This window comes from Galeopterus variegatus, unplaced genomic scaffold (assembly GCF_000696425.1).
Source record: "Galeopterus variegatus unplaced genomic scaffold, G_variegatus-3.0.2 Scaffold288, whole genome shotgun sequence".
Classification (NCBI taxonomy): Eukaryota; Metazoa; Chordata; class Mammalia; order Dermoptera; family Cynocephalidae; genus Galeopterus; species Galeopterus variegatus.
In genome coordinates, this window is record NW_007726399.1 from 666,475 (window position 1) to 691,405 (window position 24,931).

General features: G+C 37.9%; 1 protein-coding gene across 1 annotated transcript in view; it reads left to right on the forward strand.

Moving 5' to 3' along the window:
* Positions 1-6,083: 6,083 nt before the first annotated feature.
* LOC103585946 (EF-hand calcium-binding domain-containing protein 5-like) overlaps positions 6,084-24,931 on the forward strand; it is a gene marked incomplete at its 3' end in the record, with an annotated part of 75,162 nt that continues 56,314 nt past the window's right edge. Inside the window, exons 1-3 of the mRNA XM_008567056.1 lie at positions 6,084-6,167; positions 7,444-7,612; positions 12,845-12,868. Coding sequence (XP_008565278.1) covers positions 6,084-6,167; positions 7,444-7,612; positions 12,845-12,868 — 277 coding nt within the window. The remainder of the gene's footprint in view (positions 6,168-7,443; positions 7,613-12,844; positions 12,869-24,931) is intronic.

A 24,931-nucleotide genomic window follows, 5' to 3' on the forward strand; every position in this document is an offset into this window, starting at 1 on the left:
AATCAGGCCTAGTAATCGCAAACCAAAGAGTTTTCTAGTGGAATGAATTAAGATGGCTTGATGGTATGTTAATGACTTTCCAAAAACTAGCATAAAGTACTGCACATAAGAATAAATTATATTAAATTTCTATCGTTATGATATAGTCTTCAAAGGACCCTAAAATGTTTTACTAGCTTTGAAATACAGTTATTCTCAACTCACAGTATCTTAAAGATTTAGAGAGAGACTTAGAAGTCCCCTATTGCAGGAATTCTTTGTACTACCTTCCATGTCCTCCAGCCTTTAATTCCAGCAATGGGCACTCACTATTTTATAAAGCAGTGCACTCAACTGTTATAAAATTCTTTCTTATAATCACTCGAAATCTGCCTCCCTGAACTTCTACCCAAGGATCCTAGTTTTGCTCTCTGGAACAACACAAGATAAGCTAACCTCTGAAATACAATCAGTTCTTGAATTAGGATATAGTTGTCAATTTGGCCACACAAAATGAAAAAAAAAAAAAAAACCCGAAACCCCAAAACCCCAAAAATCACCTCAGAAATGAAGAAACTACCACTACACAGAACAAAATTTTGAATTCAGGAAACTATACTGAAAGCACAAGTCAGCATATTTTCAAGTTATCAAAGCTCACACCTCAGTTAACATATAAATATTAAGAGTAACCTGATTTTTTTTTTTTTTACTGTGGAAGGCGGTAGAGTGTTTATTGAATATCTTTTTTAAATTTGATACTATTAAATCCACCATCCCAGTTAAAAAAAATTACAGTTCTGTAGGAAGTTCAAAGTAGTTTTCCCAATTGTTCATATTTTCATTTAGTCTATTTCTCTCTAAAACATCTGGATGTTTATTTATTCTTTAAAGCCCATTTTGCTCCGCTGATGCAATATTTTATTTTTAAAAATAAATATTTTCAAAAATGAAGCCTAAGAGAATGGAGTGTAAAGGAGTGGGGGTGGGGTGGGGAGCGAAGGCAAAGACAGGCCCAGCAGGGAAAGGCGGTTACTGGACATTTTCCTTCTGGAAGCATGCTTTATTGGCAGAAGCATCTGAAGTAACGAGCCATACAAACACGACCCAAGAACGAGAACGATCATGATCAATAAGTGCAAGGCAAAAATTTCTGTAAGGTGGAAATAAATTGGTACTGGTCATCAAGCAGCACCAGATGCTTCGGGGCGTCGAAAAGGAAAAGATAAGAGGTCCAAGAAACAGAAGAGACCACTGCCACCCTTTGGGGGAGGAAAGAAACCAAGGAGTAACTACTGTTCAGCAGTCCAAAGAAGCCTGAACGGTACAAAGCACAAGAAAGACAGCGAGTGACTAGGGGGAAGAAGGCACACACCCCAGCGAGTCCGAAGAAGGGTGTGCTGTGTGCAAATTCCGAACGAGTCCTTGAAATGGTGTGGGTAAGGCGATGTGGGTGTGGGTAAGGGGAAACGCAGGAGTCTCACGGTCCCCTCCCTGCACCAGAGCAACAGAGGGTAAAAGAAGGGGGAGGGTGAAAACAGCAAGAATGACTCATTCCCGAAAGGAAGTGCTCAAGCCATGGGAAGGCATGCCACAGGGGATTTCAGGGTGAAGACTGTAAGGAGCCAGGTGCTCAGGGTGATGGGGGCAAAAAAATCAACGTCTTGTAGTTCCTGCTACTCGTCTCTAAGATGGGGGTGTGAGGGGTTCGCGGCAGGCGAGTGCCAAGGCCTGGGAAGCGGCGTGGCGCGTGCGCAGTGGCGTTCGGCGGGACCCGCTGAGGCAAAGCGGAGCCGCAGTGACAGAAGCAAGCGGAGCGGCAGTCGAGAGGGGACTCACCGAAGCGCAGGGGCTGGAGGTGGTGCTGGGGGTAGGCGACCGCTGGACCGTGACCAAAGCCATCTAGGCGCTGCTGGGTTGTTCCGGGCAGGGCATTCTTGTCCCGAGTGTGGGGGGCGGGAGGGTGACGGAGCCGGAATGGGGAAAGGGGTGCGGGGTCGGGGTGAGGGGAACGGGGAGGAGGAGGAGGCCGCAGGAACGGCCGCTGGCTCCGCACCCACCACCGGACTCTCGCAGACTGACGCGCCGAACGGGCGGCAAGCGGGCGGGCGGGCGGTTCGGCAGCTGCGGGGCACAATGAGCGCTACCAGTGCGCAGGCGCCACCTGTCAGCAACCGCCTCTCCCCTCGGCGCGCGCCGCCGCCTCGGCGTAACCCTTGAGTTGCCGGAAGCCGGCGAGTGCGTACGCCTCGGGTCGCCGCCCCCTGCCGGGCTGCCTCCTGATCGCTGGAATCGCGCAGTTTGTCCTTGCCGGGTGCTGGACAGTGGGGTCGGGGAAGGGGTCCGAGGGAGCCTACTGGGTGTGGGGTCCCAGGGCGGGGGGCCGCCGGAGTCTTCACTCTTGAGAGAACCATTTTATGAGGTGGGGCACACAGCTTAACCAACCTTAGGGAAAAGAAACTGAGGTGAAAATCCTGAGGCAAACACGTTTTCTGGTGGGAAGGGGCTCCGCGGGGTTTCAAACACTTTCGCTGGGCATGGATAGGACTGGGCTCGACCAGGAGATCAGTTTACCCCTCTTTGACCCGGCTCTCCCGGGCTTGTTCTGCGAGTTCCCGCCCTTCTGTCCGTGTTTAATGATGAGACTTTTTGAGAGAACGATTTTCAGTTTTATACGCTGGGAAGCTTCGTGGTACCCTCATGCTTCCTCTGTTACCTATCTAAAGACTCATTCATTATTCCTGAGGCGGAGAGGCTGAGTGAGCCGGGGAGGCCGAGAAAGCCGGGCGCACAGAGTTGTAAGGGTCCAACCTGCTACTCACCCCCCACCTGCTTCCTGCTGTGAAGAAATTCTCTAATTAAACAGAATTTGTTCGTTGAGGGGTTTTTCGTCTCTAGATTTCATTATTTCATAGACATATGTGAAAATGTAGATTAAAACATTTTAAAGGAATAATTTTCTAAAAAGATAAACAGCAGAACATAAGCCAAGAATGTAATGGAAAAATCAAGATTAAAAAGGAAAAAAATGGTACAATGCACATACATTGCTTATGTACACAAAGAAAGAGAGTTGACAAAGCTATTTCTTAATTTGAGTTGATGAGCTGGTAAATTCCACCATATGTATCAAAGCCGTAGAAAACACACTCAGGATTTTGCAATTATTAAAGCCCACCTCCTCCTGTTTGTCACTCAAACATTCTTGGATCTCATTGCTCCTTTTAAACTGACAGGGCTGTCATGAGCTCTTTCCGGCTGCTGTACGGTTAAGTGCCACAAGAGCCCTCTGTGCTGAGCCTTTGTCCTCTCCGTGGGGCCCTGTGGTTGAAATAATTAGCAGGGAGGTTCCATCGAGAATCAGACACTGAGGGTCCCTGTACTGTACAGACCTATGTAGAGTGTATTGCAGAGAAACCGGTTGGTAGGCTTTTGCCCCCTGGTGGTGATCAAGAGTGCCTGCGAGACAAAATTAAACAAAGATGTATGGTTCACAGATTAAACAGTCTGTGCTTTTCCCAGAGCTACGTAGTAAACAGGAAAAGAGAAGGCAAGGTTCAGAAGTAAGAACTTTGAACCAATGCCTGAGAGACCAAACAGGAAGCTATATACACAGCCAAGGAATATACACAGCTGAAAGCTGAATGAACTCAAATGAAATATAGTGGTTTGTAAACCAAAGTATTCTAGAAAAAGTATTATTCAAATCCATAGGTCTTAATAACGTACTTGTATGTTGATTCTCTTACTGATGTAGGGACGGCAATACTGATTATCTACTTCTGAATAATAAAATACTCTTAAGAAATTATTTTGGGAGAGGCTTAATTCCATTAATTTACGGAGAGAAAGAGCACTACCATAGGAGTCAGAAGACCTGGTTCCTAGTTCCAGCTCTGTAAGACCTTATGCAAATAGCTTGAACTTTTTGAGCTTAAGTTCCTTCAGCTCTACAATGGAACCCTAACTCACAGGATTCTTGAGATAACGTGTGGTAAAGTGCAGTATAGACAGTAGAGCCCTTTATGTAATGAGTATAACTTTCTTATTCTCTATTATCCCAAGTTCAGTCAGCTTTTGTTGGGTGTACACCATGTACAGAAAATAGCTGCAAGAAAAAAAGAGATTAAAAAGAACAAAAAGACATGAATCATGTCTTAATAGTAGGAGAAGTAGATAAGTGGTCAAGACACATCTCATCTGTAGGTAAGTATAGAACATTTTTGTTCAGCATATCTACGGTGATAAAATCCTGGTCAAAACTGGATTATAAGGTACCCAAATTTACATTGTTTGTTTGCATCAGGAAGTTAATTTATTAATTTGCAGGGGAAATATCTCTTCCAAGTATATTACCTTCTTAAGGAAACTAAGATTTGGAAATTATTGGTGCATGTTCATTAATTTATTTACCATTAATTGAGAAAATACTTATTGAGTGTGTATTGTATACTAGACACTGTTTTGAGAATGAAATAAATGTTTATCTACCTCTCCGGGGCTCATAGCCTGTTAGCAAGGGAAAACACATCAACAAATAATTACAGTATAATTTACAGGTACTGTGGCTTCCATCACCTCTGCTAGGCCCCAAAGGACATACATGGATATATAGGAGAAGTCTAGATATGTACAAAGCTCTATGGAAACACAGAGAAGAAGGTCTGGACAAAGGTACTCTGTATGATATTGTCTTTCAGGCTTTGGTTGCAGATCCCAATATAGCCACTCTGTGAACTGAGCTGGATTACATGTAAGCATTTGAAATCTATGATGTCTGCTGCATTTATACCAACTCTTTCCTAGGCTCCACCCTGGTTCCTGCTTGGTCTTCTGGTGATCTGAGAGAGGAAGTATCTACTTCTAGTAGAGTGAAGATCTTAAGATCCTTTTACTATGCTAGCTGAATTTGAAAAGAGAGAGGCCAAGAGCAGGATTCCCAAAAGAGGGAACCAAAAAGATAAAAGTCCACCTAGTTCTATTTATAGCACTTTTATTCTTCCCACCTGTGATGCTGGAGGCCTGGTTGTACCATTGGAGTCCATTTAATCCTTAACTTATATCACTATTTCTTTGAGGGTGAAATTACAGGGCAACTTGAAATCCCTAAGATTAGCTGGTTCTTAAGCTTTGAAAACCTGATGAAAACTATTGACCTTCTCTCTAGAAAGATGCACTTACATATTTCACATATCCACTAAAATCTATCAAGGGACCCCATGTTAAGAATCCTGATTTAGGCTGGACAGTTAGCTCAGTTGGTAGAATGTGGTGCCTACAACACCAACGTCAAGGATTTGGATCCCCATAAATAAAAACTCCTGATCTAAAGGTTAAAGCAGTGGTTCTCAATCTTTTTTTCACGTCATAAATCTATAGAAATAATATTTGTACAGCACACTGGGATAAATTAAAGGGGATGTGGAGACAATTGTATGGAGCTTGATTAAATAAGCTGTTTTCTTTATATTACATACTTTTAATGAGAAAAATAAACATATTAAGGATGATATTAAATATTGAATTCGTATAAGTTCCGAACAGTCTTCTCAAAAATTTAGTGAAAAACCTGATATTGCTTCTGTAAACATAACATTTTTTATATAGGGTTTTATGATTGAAATAACTCCATAGTTCCTGAACAAGACAGTGTAAGAATAATTTCTTCAAATTCTTGTTAGTCATTATTGATGAGAACTTAGTTTATATAAGAAAGTGATAAATTTTAAAGTAATTTTCACAACAATTCAAAATTTACAAGTATAAATTACATTTGACTCATAGCTCTTTTTTACCACAGGAAAATGTAATATGGAAATATCTTGTGATAATGTGACTAGATTTAGAATACTTTTTATATCAAGTATATATTGTGAAATAATGACAAAGCTCTAATTTGCAGTATATGACTGTGTTATTAGAGCAATAATTCTGCAGCTAACGTGGACATAACTAAAAAGGCACATCAAACATATACAAAGGGAAGAATTCAATACATATGAAGAGAGGAATTGGGATCTGAGTTAATCAGGAGCATCTGACAGGCTTCCCTCCCTTTCTTGGCTACACCTGAGGCTGAGTCCTGCTCCTTGGCCACCTAGAACATGCACTCTTCCAGTAGTTCCAAGGCTCAAGTTTATGATGGGCAGCAATATGAACTGCAACTGGCTTCTGAAAGTGATGCACTGGTAGGATACTCCTTGGCTTTGCTCATTAAGTACTTCATTGTGCTTGCCACCAGTGGGACCATGGGACATACTGGGGAGGGGGGTCATGACTCTGATTCTTTGGAGCTGCTCCCTGGGAATCCCTAGATCATACTGCTTCTGGCTAGGAGTCAATTACCTAGAGGTGCCAACCACTCTAGTTCTTAGATAACTACCTTGCAGTATATCTGTTAACTCATCACACACCAAAAGAAAAGCTACAGTTTGTATAGCTAAGCTTGTTGAAAGAGAGCAAGAAAAAAAGAGATGTAGGTAAAACAAACAAACAAAAATTACAGTACTATCCTTGATAATCCGATACCTTATATTTGAAATGACAGGCATAGTTATAAGAATAAATTAATGTAGCACAAATGGAATACATAAGAGCTAAAAGTGACTGGAGTATGATTGAGACATCTGTTGCCTCCCCCTAGTTGTAATTTTTCTTAAATTTTAATAATCTTTTACTGACTTCATTTAACTGTCAGCATCCAGACAAGAGATAAAAACCACACTAGTTATTTGCAAAGATAATTTAACAAAGAATTGTTAACTAGATATAGAATTGGTAAGTAGGTGACTAAAAAGGTAAAAAGATAAGTCTAAGGTAATATATGATAGCAACTGTTACCACCTTTTGGGCTGAAAAAAAAAAATAACCACAGAGAAAGCAAAGGGGTATAGTCAGAAACTTACAGGAATGGCTCCACAGAGCTGAGACTCAGGTCTCTAAAGAGAAGGTGCTGTTCAGCTGGTGTCTCTGAGCTTGCAGAAGGTGCTCCATGGAACCCAAGGGTATGGGACCCAGGCCTGTGAGGCAGGAGCACTGGCTGGCTGGTGTTGGTGTCTTTGATTCAATGAAATCTACAGAACTATAGAAAAATGACAAACTGGGTTCAGCTATTACTACAAAAAGGAAATGCTATCAAGATGAAGAAGCATTACTATGTGAAGCACACGGGAACCAATAGTCTGCAAGAAGCAGTGTGGAGGTAGACAAGAAGGAGCAAGTTTCTCATCCTTCCTTCAGCCTTGGGACCTGCCTCTGATGCCCCCGTTTAGAAGAATATAACAGAGCCAGCTGGCAAGGCAAAGAAATGTTGTTTTTAGAGTACTAGCTCCAGCATCAAAGAAGAATAAAAGTGGGTGAGTTTGGAGGTGAGATAATTTAATACCTGGCGTTTGAGTGATATGGAAAGTGATACCAGGGATGGATGTTAGCTCCTATCTTCTGGTATGCATGTATCTCATGAAGACATCTAAAGACCTTGCTACTTCCTTTCGCACATACGATCAGCATGCTGTCATCAATGTAATGGATCACTGTGCTGTTGACTGGGAGGTCAAGATGCTCAATATCTCTGTGGACTATATTATGGTAGAGAGCAAGAGAATTGATGTATCCCTGAGGCAAGACTGTAAAGGTATGTTGTTGGCTCTGCCAAATAAAAGCAAACTGCTTCTGGTGTTCCTTGACAATTTAAATGGAGAAATAAGTATTTGGCAAGTCAATAGATGCATACCAGGTGCCAGGGACTGTGTTAATTTGCTCCATAAAAGATATCACATATGGGAGAGCGGCTGCAAGTAGAGCCTGATTAAATTTATAAGCCACTGTCATTCTTCAAGATCCATTCACCTTCACAGGCCAAACAGGCAAGATAAATTGGCATGAGATAGCTTTCATCACCCTGCTTCTTTCAGATCTTTATTGGTGTCATTGATCTCTTTAATTCCCCATTCTCTCACCTCAGGGAACCTATATTTTTCTGTTTACTATCCTGGTATGTATGTATATGGGGTGGGAGAAGGGTTTCAACTTGGCCCTTCTTCTGAAGTAGTCCTTGTTCCAGAATCAGAGAGCCAATATAGAGATTCTGCCAGTTACCAGTATCTCTGTTTTAATCATATATTCAGGAACTGATGAAATCACCACAGTGGTTCCATTGCTTGCTGTGATTCAAACTTGAGTTAAGACTTCATCTCCCACCTGGCCACCGCAAGCCCCCACTTAAACTGGTGGACTGCAGTGGTATTTTAGGTCTCCAGGAATTAACATCAGTTTAGAACCAGTATTTAGAAGTCCCTGAAAAACCTGGATATTTCTTTTCCCCAGCACACAGTCATCCTAAAAAATGGCCACAGGTCTCTGTGGAAAAGATTTGGAGAAGATTTTCAGTGTATACTAATGACAGTGCTGCAGAGTTCTCAAAGGGACCCAGCATTCTTTTCACTTAAGAAACTGGGTGAGAGGTTGGAACTCTCTATTGTGGTGACTAAAGTTATATCTTGGGCCACCATATATGGATTTTTTAGAAATATTATATGTAGATGATCACCACTTTGGTAAGCTGGCCATCCATTTTATTCCTTGGAACACGATAATCATTTAGTGACAAAGATTCCTGAGGTTCAGAAACATGTAATTACCACTATAACTCTGCTCTCTTTATGCTAAATGTGCCCATCTTGTCTTTGATGCTTAAACACTGACATTTGGCCTCTGCTACTCTGAAATGGGTCATCCTTATTAACACCAAGAAGTCCATCTCAGTGGTGGCATCTCCTACCATCATACCTAGCCTGCAGAAGAAAGCCACCACAGACCTTTTCAAGGATGCAAGTGTTCCCACTCACTAATGTATTTCTCAATGCCTTAGTAAAGGGGTGTCCCCTAAGTCCTCTTGAGAGATACATTTGAAAGGGAAGCAGATGTGCAGATCTTATGTGATAAATCCACTCCAACATTTCTATTTCCCTAAGCCTTTAGAATAATTCCATTGTGCCAGGGACGTTCTGGTATCTCAACTTATAAGCCACCATGGAGTCCAAGTTTCAGTGAACTTACCAAGTAAATAGTGTCACTTCCAGCGTGTATGCTAACAATTAAATCCATAATTTCTGATAAATGTACCCATATCAATAAATTCTGCTCAATCCAGTATTATATTCCATCCTTGCTTTAACTTCCTTATGATATACTCTCACACATATTCCCTTGGTTTCTGCCGATATATAAGCAAATAGTGAAATTGTTTTGATATAAAAGCTGTTTGCTCCTGGTCAGATTAACATTTTCTCTGCTGGAATATTTTGAGATCTTATTTTAGTTGTGACTCTACTAGCAGTAAGTGATGGTTGGGGTGGGTCTTGAGGAAAATGGCATCTCCTTGCAAGGCAACTGCCCCAGATGAGATAATTACAAGATTTCCAATTAAGAGAAGGCTAGTCTCCTCAAATACAGGAGGACAAACTGTTTCTACTGGCAAGAGAGGGTCAGAGTGATTCAGGAGTTTGAGAATCTCAGTCTCCTAGTCCAGCTAAACGTTCCTATTCCACATTTCACGGTCCCCCTTCTTCCCAATCAGTGTTCCTATTTTCACATGAGTAACTTGGCTAGGCTGTGAATTCAATTAACATTATAATTCTGCAGCTCACATAATTAAATTTTGTGTTAAATTTTACTACCACTTATCACTACTACTACTACTGCTGCTGCTGCTACTAGACTGCTATTACTACTACTGCTACTACTATTATTATTATTATCTTACCAATATTGATTCTGTGACTACCAGAAATAAAAGATTATTTTGGGATTGCCATGGAGGCTCTCTGGTGATATTCTGTTTTCTGAAATCTACTTTGCTTGATATGATACAGCCATTCCAGCTTTCCTTTGATTTAAATTTGCATGATATAACTTTTTCCTTTTTTCCTTTTAACCTATTTTAGTGTATTTATATTTATTTATTTTTTTTTTCCTTTTTTTTTTTTTTTTTTACTGACCGGCAACGGGATCGCAACCCTCGGTGTTGTGCCCGCACCACGCTCAGCCAGTGAGCGGGAACCCGTCTCCACATGGGATCCGAACCCTCGGCGGGAGCGCCGCCACACTCCCAAGCGGCGCACTCTCCAGTGCGCCACCGGGCCGGCCCCGTGTATTTATATTTATTTATTTTTTCCTTTTTTTTTTTTTTTACTGCCCGGCAACGGGATCGCAACCCTCGGTGTTGTGCCCGCACCACGCTCAGCCAGTGAGCGGGAACCCGTCTCCACATGGGATCCGAACCCTCGGCGGGAGCGCCGCCACACTCCCAAGCGGCGCACTCTCCAGTGCGCCACCGGGCCGGCCCAGTGTATTTATATTTAAAGTACATTTTTATAGAAAGAGTATTATTATGTTTTTTTCTTTTTTAATCTACTCTAACAATCTGTGGTTTTTAATTTGAGTGTTTAGACCATTGGCATTTAGTTTAATTATTGATATGCATAGGTTATTCTATCTGTTCTTGATACCCCTTTCTTCTTTTCCTACCTTCTTATGAATTGTTTTTTATTATTTCATTTTATCTGTACTAATGACTTATTAGTTATATCTCTTTGTTTTGCTTTAATTTTTTTTAGTGGTTGCTCTGAGGCTTACAATATGTATCTTTAATGTATCATAGTCTACCTTTACATAATGTTATACCACTTTACAGCATAAATATACTTCCAACAATATATTTCCATTTCTTCATTCCCATTCTTTATGCTATTACATATTGCCAGATAATAGCATGCTTCTACATATGTTATATGAGTGTACTTCAAAAAGTTCATAGAGAGATTTGTATTATCCTTTAATTCTATTTTTCCACAAACTTTTTGAATACTCTCATATATCCCACAATACACTGTTCCTGGCTAGTACTTCCAATACTGTGTTAAATAGATTTGATGAAAGTAAGCATCCTTGTCTTGTTTTTGTTCTTAAGGGAAAAGCTTTCAACGTTTCCCTATTCAGGATGATATTGGTGGTGGGTTTTCTTATATTGCTTTTATTCTGTCCAGTGCTGGTAATAGTTATGTTGAGATACTTTTCTTCTATACCTAATTTGCTGATATTCTTTATCATGAAGCATTGTCAAATCTTGTCAAATGCTTTTTCTGAATCTATTGAGATAATCGTTTGGGTTTTGGCCTAGATTTTATTGATTGGTGTATCACATTTCCTGTGTCCTACAGGCAGAGCCTCCTCCTGGATAACTTGCTTTCTGCCAGTTGGTGGATAGTTTGGTGGTGATTTGGAATTTTCTTTCTTACTCTGTCTGGGTATGCCGGGTTTCTGCACTCTCAGGGGGTTCCATGTGTGTCTTTCCCCAGCTCAAAGTAGTCACGTGGGCTGTGCATGTACCTCCAAAACCCAGGTGTGCTACAACATGTGGCAGCATAATTCCCCCTGTGGGTTTTGGCCACTGGATCACACATCTGCAATTGCCCACCTCTTTCCCTGGGTTCCACTGGTGACTCTCCTGTGTCAATGCAGTCAAGTTGTCTGTGGTGGTGGTGGCTGCTGCTGTGGCAGTGAGCCACCCTCGCAGTCACAGTGGCTGTGGTGGTGGTTTTGGCGGACCACCTGCATGGCAGTGTTGTGTGCAGCAGCTTCAGGGGCTGCCCTGGATTCCTGAGGTCCCTGTGCACACTTCTGCTGTCTGTTGGGAGGGGCTGCCCTTGGCTGCTGAGGTCCTCAGGTGTATTCCTTCTGCCACTTTCTTTTACATAACTATGTTTTGCTACATGAATGCTTCAAACACTTTTTGAACTTTCATACCCTTGATTATATTGTTTCTTTTGCTTCAAATACACTTCCTCTCTCCTTTACACAAAATTTCTTACTGGGCAAAATCCAGCTTGGAAATCTATTTCTCTGTGAAAATGTCCCTGACTGCCCTGGGAAAATTAATTGTTTGTTCTTTTTTGTTCCTTAATGTTTTGTATGTACCTCTACCTTTTCACTTAGCAGATTGCATTGCATCTTTTTCCCTCACTAAACTGGGAACTCTTCAAAGGCAGATCATAATCTTTTTTTTTAACCCCAACATCCGCCTGCATATAGGAGGCACCCAATAAAGGTTTATTTGAGTTGAATTTATCCGGGTGCATCCAAACAAAACAGATTTTAAAAGAAATGGAAGGAAGCTTCTTTGCAATTTCAGGAGATGAGCACCATAAACAAAGAAAGCAGACTTTGAGAATGTACAGTGGGGACCTATCACAGAAATCTATTTTATATTACATTATTTATTATTTATGAATGATTTCAAAAGAACTTTGAGGCAGCTATTTTTAAGTATTGGAATCTGTTGTTTCCAAAGGCAGTACTTTTGGTTTATTCAACTAGAACATGTGTTATGTTGATTTACACACAAAAAAAGTGAATACTCTTGAGCATTATATATATTTTAAAGAGTCCATAGATTGTAACTGTCCTGGACTATGTGCATATAATTTAGTCTTTACATACTACCTAGCCCATATATATATAAACTCTTAAATTATTTTTGGTACTTCAGTGATTTGATAATTTGTGACTGAATCTACAGTCATTTGCAGTGAAGTGGGATCTGATAATTATCGATGTCAATTCTTTATTATGAGTAAGTAAGTAAACAGATAAATCATATTTTCTCAGAATTCTCCCCCACCAAAAAATGCTTTTTAGGAAGATTATATTTCTATTGCCTGCCTACCTTTCTAATATGAATTAGGTAGCCATCAAAGTTTCACTTTACCTCACTTTGATTGTTATTTCAAAAATTAATGATGATAAATAATGTTAAAATTCCTTTAATCCCAATTGCATTACTGTGCTTTTTTTTTTTTTTTTTTAGATGATAATGGTGATGATTACTATGGTAAGTTTTCTTATCTTCCTGAGCCCTAGCCTATCACCAATCTAGGTTTGGTCAGTAACAACAGATTAATAACAGTAGTACAGTTTGAAAAGTTCAGCAGTTGAGAACTTATTACCGTTCAATAGAATGGTTTGGTGTTGGGGGGAGGGGTTGGGTGAGGGAGATTTTGATCTTCTGGAGTACTTTTTGTTGCTTATTAATATTTTCTTTCTCTCTTTCGTTATTAATTCTGGCCTGGTAATACTTTTCCATACCATTTGGTGGTATCTTTTAGTGATCCAGATGAATGAATCAGTACCTCAAGAGGAACCCAATCCTGCTCAGGTTCTTGTCCTACACAGTTTTTTGACCATTTATGAGAGGATTTGAGATCAACATTCTTGGGAAAATTGAGATGCAATATATTATTTGAGTTGAAGTACTCTACATCAGGTTTTGACAGCAATGCTGAAAAATAAGGGGTCAAAATAATAGTTGGTTCACAGTGACCTGCTTCTAGTTGGATAGCATTCCTTAACTATATATAACAAGTCTGTTACTGCCTAAATTTGTTCATACACTGTTTAATTTTATTTGGTATGATATTTACTTACCATGTGAATTTTTTACATTAAAAGCTTGCTATATTAGAGTGTAAGATGTTAGTTTAATCCCCAGCTCCTTTTGAAAACCACTTGCTAACACTGTTTCTATTTCAGGAAAATGGAAAAGAAGACATAGAAAGGAAACAGGACTCAGCTGAAGAGAAAGAGCCTCTTGAGGTAGAGTTGTCATGAATATTCAGGTTTTAATTCTTGAGAGTAAACTGGACAAGTTAATTTTCTTATAAAGAAAGAAAAGATGTGGCTATTCAAAAAGATAAACAAAATGGCAAATGAAAAAGGGAAAATTCATGTTGATTATTAAGCTGGCACATTTGAGTCAGTTGCAGGAAGCTTCCATAGACAGGTAAATTATTTGTGAAGCGCTACTACGAATTCCATGTAAATAAAGGTTGCTTTCTAAAATCAGAACTATTACCCTAACTACAGTAACCACCAGTTTTTAACCATTATCATAATGAAAGTCTAATTTCCATGTTAATCATTTAAGTAACTTTGTGTTTAAATAAATACAAGACTACAATGAGGAAGAACATTTTATAGAAAAGGGGAGGCAATTGAAAATAGTTATATGAATTTACCGTTAAGTTGACTAATGTGAGCCTTAAAAATATTCTGTTATTACTTTTTAAAAGTACACCAGCATGAGTACAAAGAACTATTTTGCTACCATTATTTGTAAAATTAACCCTTAATTTTCTCAATTAAAATGAAGTGTTTTTCTTTCCACCACAAACATGGAAGGCGATTCTAGTAGTAAAAGAAAACAGTAGCATTTCCAAAGGTCTGATTGCATTATACTATGGTCTTAAATTATGTTTCTGTGAAGTATTGTATAATTCAAGGATTAATGTACATATAAAGTCATATTCCTATCATATTACTTTGTTAGCAGTAGGAAGATGTGAGGACACATTGAGCCAATTCATTTTATCTTGTAAACGCAGTAAATAGACTCTGATTACTGTTTCACTACTAATACACAGCATTAAATCCTAGGAAAAGTAAGAATGTTTGGTTAACTTCTACAAGGCAATCAACTCTCCTTTAACTGGGAGAGTTTATACAACTTTGAGTAAAAGCAACTCCTTTGCAATTGGTATTTCTTTTCTCCTTTCAAAGAGTTCACAGAATGTACCAGTCATTTCTGAAATAGAGACCAGCAACAATGTGGTGGGAAAAGCAACGGATGAAATCAAATCCCAAGGTAGAGAACTAGCCTTTCCCCTATTCCATAGAATCTAAACCCATCATTACATTGTCATTGTGAATGCATTCTTCAAGATTTTGCATTTTAAATATAAAATCAGTGGGAGTATTCTAAGTGCAATTTGGAAAATAGTTTAAAATGTATTCCCTTAACCTTCTATTAATACTTTTAAAGTAATTTGTGACTATTTGTATTTAATTAAAGAGAAAATTTAGCTAAGAGAGTCGACTGACACCTAGCAGACAACCTATTAATACAAAAATTAAACAAAGAATTCAAGTGATTTGGACTGCTTATTGTTCTTGGTCCTGTTTATTCTTTTTATTCCTGTACTTGACCACACATTTATTCTGTTTGATCCGAAACTTGACTCCTAGCACCATCCTTAACCCAAATTCCACAAAATTATGCAGATTTAAATTTTACAGGGTCAAAAAGGCAACAAATAAGTGGACAAGGCATTCATCTCTTTTACTACAGTTCTTCTAACTCTGAATACTTAGTGAAATCTGGTACTGACAGAAATTCTTTACAATATTAAAAATGTAACAGTTTCACAGTAAATTCCCTTTAATTTTCAAGTGTTGGGTGGTTAGTATGTCCTAGGCTGGGCTAGGTTGAATTACAATAGTAATTATTATTTTCTAAACTATAAGTTGCTGTATAGATGCTAGTTATAATTTTTAGGTGCTTACTTTTTTCCAAAGAGTTTTTCTGTCTTTTAAACCAATTAAGAGAAATTATTTACTTTCTTCTTATTAATATACACTATAATACATACACATTAAGAACCAAACTTTTCAACACTCATTTTGTCATTCTTGTAAACTTAGTACTATTTTCGTAGCTTCACTAACTTTTAAAAATTTTCTTCTTGCAAATCTTTACGTCTTCCTCCACCTGTCCCCTCCCCCTAGTTTTCTGATTTTAATTCCTCCTCACTCTAACCTTCCACCACCAATACCACATACATATACTTTACCTTTAATTTCTTGGCCCAGATTTTTAAATTAACTCTTTCATTTTAAACATACCAAACAGAATTGTTATCTAGCTAAACAAATTTAAGTAGGTGTTCACTTTCATCAATTTGTGGCCTAATTTGCACCTTCAAAATTCACATATGTATTCTATTATATATAATTTATTGCCTCCCCAGGAAACATATTGAGCAAAAAAAGTTTGTGGTCTTTCCTACTTTTGTACTTTCAATTTCTCTTATTGCTTTTTGATGTATGCTTGAGGGAAGTGTGTTTTGTTTAAGTTTATTCATCCCAATGTATAATATGAAAACATTGTGGTTGCTTGTTGTGATATCAAATGCTATGCAGTATACTCATTTATTCAGTGATTGGTCACTATTAAACCTTATATTCCGAATTCCCCCTTTGTGAATGTGTGTGTATAAGAATTGGGAAAAGGAATAGTTATTTCAATTTCAACATATCAAAGGAATTGTCTTTATCCTTGTTATATACTTGTCAAAATTAAAGTCGTGTTACCTTGCCAAGCAGCTCCCATAATGAGTTCAAATACATGTCTTTGCATAGATAATACTGTGGTTAAATGTACTATGTCAGCTCCTTATTTCTTTTCCCTGGTTATTTTACTTTTTTTTTTTGTCTTTTGTCTTTTTCCGTGTCCGGCAACGGATCGCAACCCTCAGTGTTGCCCCCGTACTGGGCCGGGGACCGGCAACGGGATTGCAACCCTTGGTGTTGCTCCCGCGCCTCGCTCAGCCAGTGAGCGGGAACCGGTCTGTATGTGGGATCCGAACCCTCGGGCGGGAGCGCCGCCGCGCTTCCCAAGTGGCGCACTTATCCAGTGCGCCACCAGGCCGGCCCCTGGTTATTTTACTTTTTAAGGCTATGAGCTTAACTTGCATGTTGAGAATTTTTTTAAACTATCAGTTTGTTCAGCTTAGTTCTTATTACACAGCCCTAAGATTAACATAGTTTTGTAGGAAACTGCCTTTTCCTATAGCTATCGAATTTTAATTCCAGTAGTGTTTAATAGTGCTTCTTTTCCTCCTTTCACAGAATTCTACATTATGTGCAAATATTAAGAAATCTCAGTAACAAGGATAAGGTTGTTTCAGAAAGGGCCTATGTTTAAAGATAACTTCATACAGCTTCTTGAGTAGCTCTGCTGGGTCAGTTTTCACCAGTTTAATCAGCAGCGAGTCCCACTAATGTTATATGTCTCCCTGTGAAGAAAGAGCCCGCTAAAGCTTATTATAATGTGGATTAAAATTCATTCCTATTTATGTCCTTAAATAGGTTTTGTACTGTGTCTGTGCCTAGCAGTGGGCCATGTACTAAAAGCAGGAAATGATAGAAGTCACTTATAAGTCTAGACTTTTCAAAATATGAATAAGGAATTCTTTTGTGTCCCTACTTATTTAGTTGAAAGCATTTATGCCCATAGTGCCCAAATAGGTATTTGTACGTTAGAAGGTGGACTAGTAGAGGGGTGAAGGTGTACATGTTGGAGGAGAGCTTGAAAGGCTCTTAATTCTAGGAAGAGTTTAGGAAGATGATCCTGAAAAATAATTCCAGTGCTTAGTACCTGGCACATGTGAGAAATCAATAATTATTTAATGAATGTATAAATGAATGAATGAATCAATCTGTAAAAGGTTTAGGGATGTCTGAGAACATACCTGCTAAAAAATAACAACCCAGTACCTGTTGGAAACTATATTCAATTATACCTCTGAATTAATTTGTCCTTGGGGCAGTGCCTTAATTTGTGATCCTTGAATTCGGAGGCCACTCTGTCAAAAGACAGCTTCAGATAGGCTTGTTCAGACCTCACTTATTGACTCTGATATTGCTGTACCTCTTTTTCCTTTCTTGGTGTCATGGCTCTAAGAGGGAAGTGTTTGACTAGAGATGTAACCCAACACATGTCTACTTCCATTCTGTGTATCAGTGGGAACAATGCAAGCACTAGGATTATTGCTTAGCAACCTATAATAGCCAAGCACACTAGAGGAGCACTAGCAGGCTGCAATGAAGATAGAGAATGTCCCCATTCATGTGTGAGTTTACTAATGAGCCATAGCAGATGGGTAGATATTAAGTTGCCATACATCTGTAGCACTACCCTTAAAGCAGGAGAAGAAACATCTGTCTTGGGTTATGATGGACCGGTTAAAAGAAAAAAGAGTACATTAGAACCTGCAAACTTAAAAGAATTGCTCTCTTTCACATTTATTTAAAAATAAAAACAATAACATTGTATATTAATGAACATTATGACAAAACAGAATGGAAAACACATCCTTCTCCTAATCTGCCCTCCCCAAAAGTAGTTAATTTGTTTGCATATCCAACTGAGAGATGAGGGGGAGCATTATATTATCTTCCTTACTTTTCCCATATTGGAATAAGGGAACTGGCCAAGGAGGAAGTAAAAACATGAGAGGGAGGTTCATAAATACTGTCTACTACTGGACTTAAGACATTCTGTGGATGAAATGTGGGCTTTTCAAGTGTTTCTTCATAGGCTATTTGATTTTTCTCCTGGGAAGAAAGATGGATACTATCTAGATATGATTTTAAAGTATTCTTCAGAGTACTGGTTTTAAAAAAATTTTTAATAGCAGCAAAACCTTTTTTTAAAATGAAATTTTATGATGCTCTCTAAATATGTAATACAAATTGAAGCATAGCTGCTCTGGTCACGAAGGGTACAAGGGGCTTAGAGTCCTATGAAGCTCCTTCTCAGAACTCTATGAAGCATAATTCAAAATCACTGCTCTGAAACAGGAATTCTTACACTTGCTGGTGGTGATATAAATTGGTACCAACCACTTCAGAAAATAATTTAACAATCTCTCATCAAGTTGAAATGCACATACATGTGACCCTGTGTCTTAGTCTGTTCCTGCTGCTATAACAAAATAACACAGACTGGACAATTTACAAACAGCATAAATTTATTGCTCACAGTTACAGAGGCTGGGAAGTCCAAGATCAATGTACTAGAAGGTTCGATGTCTGGTGAGAGCCTGGTCTCTGCTTCCAAGGTGGTGCCTTGAACCTTGTATCCTCCAGAGGGGATGAACACTGTGTTCTCACATGGTGGAAGAGATGGAAGGGCAAAGAAAAAGGACCTACCAAGTTCCCTCCATCCCTTTTATAAGGGCACTAATCCATCCATGAGGGCAGATCCCTTATGATTTAATCATTTCCAAAAGGCCCCATCTCTTAATACCATCACATTGGGTCTTAGGTTCCAACGTATTAATTTTAGAGGGACACATACATCCAAATCATAATACCCTGCAATTAAAATCCTAGTATAGGTTGAGCATCCCTAATTTGAAAATCCAAAATCCAAAATGCTCTAAAATCCAAAACTTTTTGAGTGCCAACAAGACATTCAAAGTAAATGCACATTGGAGTATTTTGGAATTTGGATTTTTGAGTTAAAAATGTTCCACTGGTTAAGGATCTGAAAAAATCTAAAATTCAAAACACTTCTGGTCCCAAGCATTTTGGATAAGGGATGCTCAATTTGTGATATACACTAGAGAAACTCTCACATGTGTCGACAAAGGGACACATGAAATAATGTTCATGGTAGGATTGATTGTTATAGGCCTATGAAAAAAACAACATTTATCAAAATTAGAATAAACGACTATAATACAGTCATGTAATGAAATATGCAGCAGTGAAAAATGAATGAAGAGCTGCATCTGTCAATATAGATGAATTTCCCAAACATAATATTAATTATAAAAAAGACTGCAGAATGTGCATGGTATAATTTTTGTAAAATTAAAAAACAAGAAGAACAATATTATATTGCTTAGATACAATAAAATATATAAACAAATGCATGGAAATAATAAACATGAAATTCAACTAGTACTTCTCTCAAAGTAGGAGTATTGAATTTGTATAATATAGAGTATAGGTATTTTTTTTCTTAAGCTAAGAGTAGATACATGGCTACTTATTATATCATCATTATACTTGCAGGTCTTAAGTATTTCATAATAAATAAAGTTAAAAAAACACTGCTCTACCCCGAGCCAGCCAGCCATCAAAAAACAAACAAAAAAACTCCACACTGCTCTAAACTTACGGAGGCTCTGGTCTCTTGCCCTTTTATTGCAATAGTATTATTTATTGAGAGTTATTGATGACTAAAGCATGTCTCAATAACTACTTTCCAGTTATGTTAAAAATGAGTATGAAAATAATTTTCAGATATATTGCTTTCTTTCTCCTGCATTCACAAGGTAAAAGAAGCAAAAGACTTTAACAATACATAGCCCTGATCTTATTGTGATTCAGCTGGGAACTGATACTCTTTTTTCAGTGGATAATACTTGAAAAGACCTGCAACTACTTCATCTCCATGGCCATGTCAGAAAACAACCTTAAGATTCCCATTAATTCTTCCATTCCAATCACCTCGAGTTATGGAAAAACACATCTGATGCTTATTGTTCAGAGCCTGAGCTAGCTATGTCCTGGGAACTCAGGACCAAGCTAGCCAGTTCTCCTAGAAAAAAGCCATACAAGTCTATGTGCTGATGCCACTAAAAATATGTGGCCTTTGGTCTCAGATAGATTTTCAATATTGCTTGGAAATCTATGTGTTTATAGTTTGCTCCTTTTTAACCACACAACAGTTATTTCAAATTTTTATCAATCATATTAAATCCATGATCCCATCGTCCTTGGTTTTAGCAATATTTATTTTATTCCACAAAAAAAAATAGAGGCTGTGAGAGGGAATGCCTTCAATTTACTGTGCTCTCCCAGTTTAGTTTAAGAAACATCTTATCTCATCCAAGGCCAGTATATATTCTTGATCTCACGCCCTCATATCTCCTCAGACCCTGAAGACCATCATTTAATACCCCTCCTGTATCTTCTATTTTTGTCTCTACTTTGGCTCCTGCCTCTCAATCTCTATGTGTAGTCAAGCCTATCCCACCTCAAAAGAAAAATCCTTCCCCCAAAAAAAGAAAAAAGGAGAAAAAAAGAAAAAGAAAAATCCTTCTCTTTACAGTCACACTCCTTATAATAACTGTCTGATCATTCAGTCTGTACTTTATCTTCAAGTTCCTCCTCAACATACTGCAGTCCAGCTTCCATTCTTATCATAGAAATTGCTCTCCCTAGTTCTATTCTCAATCGTAGAAATTGTTTAGTGAAGAATAACTGGATGCTAAATCCGTGTATAATTTCTGCTTATATCATTTGATTTCTCTGCAGCATTTGACACTGTTGACCACTTCCTTTGTGGTGATTTTTTTTTCTGTCTGCCCAATATCTCTTTGGGGACACACCTTTCTTTCTTTCTTAATCTATTTGGTTTAGGTGGACCTGACCCCACTTCTCCAGATCCAGGGACAGGTGGTAGTCCAAGCCTGACCAATCAGAATACTCACCACCCCTTCAACATAGTGGATGGTTCAGAAATATAATTTATGTCAAGTCAATTAAAACCTTTCCCAAAATTTTTAAACTGGAATTTAATGACAAACATTTTTTAAAAGTCACTGCTTATAAGGTTATAAAGATAAATCTAAAGCAGCTGGTGACCATTTTTATCAACATGTGAAGACAACCTGCCTGAAAATTAATTCAACAGAGCAAAGCAGAGACTAGGGGTACATTTCAGCTGTGCCTCCAAACAGTTATATGCCTGGACATTTCAACTACATGAAATAATACATTCCATTTTTAATTTAAGCTATGTGAGATGGATTTCTATTGCTCAGAACTGGAAGATCTTTAATAACACATCCTTCTTGAAACTCTCTCTTCTTGTGGTTTCTATGATTCTAATCTATCCTATTTTCCTCTCAACTCCCAAGTCACTCTCAGACTCCTGTGTAGGTGCCTTTTTTTCTGCCTATTCCTTAAAAACGTCTCATAAGAATACCTTCTTCATGCTCTTCTCACTCTCTCTGAGTAAGCTCATCCTATAATAATATCTACAGATGCTTTAATATTTAGATAAATATAGATATATTATTTTCTCATCCTGACTATCCTGCAAAGTATACTTATTGTTAGTACTTTACAAAAGTAGAATCTGAATCCAAGAAGTTAGACAACTTGCTTTAAGTCACATAGCTAGAGTTAGAGATGAAATTTGGACACTGGTATCTCTTATTTCAATACCCATAATATTTTTTAACACATTTATTTGCTTATCAAATATTTGAGTGCTTGCTGTGTTTCTGATACTGTTCTAACCACTGGGAGTTTGGAGCAACCAAGACAGACAAAGTCCCTGCATTTATGTCTTAATTTCTAAAGGTGGGTGAGAAGCAAATTATTCCTCCTCAAAAAGTATTCATGGTTTTAGCCAGTGCAATAAGGCAAATAAAGGAAATGAAAGTTATAAAGATTATAAAGGACAAAGTAAAAAAATCATTTTTTGTAGATGATATGATTGTGAGCATAACAACTAATGTAAATTTAGCAAGGGTTTAGAGACAATCCAATATACAAAAACCAATACTTCTATATATTAGCAAAAAACAATTAGAAAATGAAATTTTAAAAGTACAATTTTCAATAGCATTAAAAACATTAAATAGCTAGAAATAAATCTAACTGAAGATGAGTGAAATCTACAATAAAACTATAAAGCATTGGTGAAAGAAATTATAGAAGACCTAAATAAATGAAGGGATGGAATACACCTTACTTATGAATTAGAAGAGTTAATATTGTCAAGATAGTGTTTCTCCTTCAATTGGCTTTAGATTCAATGTAATTCTTTTTTTTTTTTTTGTCTTTTTTCGTGTCCGGCAACGGATCTCAACCCTCAGTGTTGCGCCCGTACCGGACCGGGACCAGCAACGGGATCGCAACCCTCGGTGTCGCGCCTGCACCTCGCTCAGCCAGTGAGCGGGAACCGGTCTGTATGTGGGATCCGAACCCTTGGCTGGAGCGCCACTGCGCTCCCAAGTGGCGCACTGTAGCAGTGTGCCACCGGGCCGGCCCCAGGATTCAATGTAATTCTAATCAAAATTTCAGTAGAGTTGTGTGTATGTATCTGTGTGTATAGAAATTGTCAAGTTGATTCTAGAATTTGTATAGAAATGCAAAGAACCTACAAAGGCCAAGGAAATCTTGAAGAAGAACAAAGCTGGAAGACTTACACTTCAAGATTTATAACAGAAATTAGGACAGTATAATATTACTTAAAGACAGACAAATAAGACAATGGAAAAGAATAGTCTAGTTGAAAGTCCCATGTTGAAAATAGGAAGTGTTTTCAATAATGGCACCAAATGGAAAAAATGTATTTTGAGTCCTACCTCATCCTACACATGGAAGTAAATTCTACATGTATTATAGATATCAGTGCAAATGATAAGACAATAAATCTCTTTAGGAGAAAACATAGAATATCCTCATGACTTTGGGGTAGGCAAAGATTTCTTAAAACACAAAAAGTGCTAACCATAAAAGAAAAACAATTGAAAATTGACATATTAAAATTAAGAACTTCTTTTCATTAGTAAATACCATCAAGTGAAAAGACAAGCCAATGTGTGAGAAAAGAAATTTATAATACTTATGGTCATCAACTGTTCTTATCTGACTATAAAGAGAACTCCTACAAATCAATAAGAAAAGACAGACAATACATTAGAAAAAATGGACAAATCCTGAACAGATACTTCGTCAAAGAGAATATTCAAATAGCCTATAAACAGAGGAAAATGTGTTCAAGTTCATTAACCACCAGGGAAATAAAAATTAAGATCACAATGAGATACCATTACATACCCATCAGAAAAAATAAACAAACATAAAGACAACAACAACAAAACAGATAATAACAAATGTTTGTGAGGATATGGAATGTAAGGATTTTCATACACTGCTGGTATAACCACTTTGGAAAATTGTGTGACACTACTTAATAAGGCTACCCTATAATGAAAAATTTATAGTCCTAGGTACATACCAAGAGAAATGCTATCTATATGTCTACGAAAAGACATGTAGAAGAATGTTCATGGCAGCCTTTTTTTTTTGTAATAGCCAAATCTGGAAAATATTCAATTGTCCATCAACAGTAGAATGAATAAACAAATTGTGATATATTCATACAATATAATATTATGAAGCAATGAATAACAACTAATGCCATGCGACAAGCATACGAGTAGCTATGTTGTTGAGCAACAACAGATACAGAAGAGCACATGCTATGATTCCATTAATATAAAGTTCAAAAATAGGCAAAATTAATCTGTAATGTTAGAAGTCAAGGGAGTGTTATGAGAGGAAGGAAAGAAAGGAGGAAGAGAGGTAGGGAAGGAAGGACGGAGGAAGAGAGGAAGGGAGGGAGAAAGAAGAGAGGAGGAGGAGAGAGAGGGAGTAAGGAGCAGAAGGAAGGAGGGGAAAAGAAGGAGGGAAAGAGAAAGGGAAAAAAAGAAGGAAAAGACAGTGTTACCTTTGGAGAGAGGTCATAACTGGAGAGGTGGCATGAGAGATATTCTGAACCCTGATGATGCTCTTTCTCTTTTTTATTGCGGTAAAAGATGTATAATATTTATACTTTTAACCATTTGTCAGTGTATAATTCAGTGGCATTAAATACACTTACAAATAGGTAGCCATCACCGCTATCTATACCCAGAACTTTTCATCATCCTCAACAATAACTCTGTACCCATTAAACAATAATTCCCTTTTCTCCCCTTCCACTAATTCCTGGTATTCTGTATTCTACTTTCTGTGTCTATGAATTTGCCTATTTGAGGTACCTCATATAAGTGGAATCATACACTATTTGTTCTCTGTCTGGCTTATTTCACTAGGTATGTTTTCAAGGTCCATCCATATTTTGGCATATATTAAAATTTTATTCTTTTTTGTGGGTGAATGACATTGCATTGTATTTATATACCACATTTTATTTATCCATTCATCTGTGGATGGATGCTTGGGTTGTTTCCACCTTTTGCCTAGTGTGTGTAATGCTGCTGTGAACACTGGTGTATAACTATTTGTTTGAATCCCTGCTTTCAATTCTTTTGGATATGTACCTTTGAGTGAAGTTGCTGGGTCATATGTATTTCTGTGTTTAACCTTTTAAGAAACCACCAAACCGTTTTCCATAGTGGACACCATTTTACATTTCCACCAGTAATGCACGAGGGCTCCAATTGCTTCAAATTCTCTTATTTTGTTTTTGGGGTTTTTTTTTTTTTTTTTTTTTTTTTGTTTTTTTTTTTTTTTTTTTTTTTTG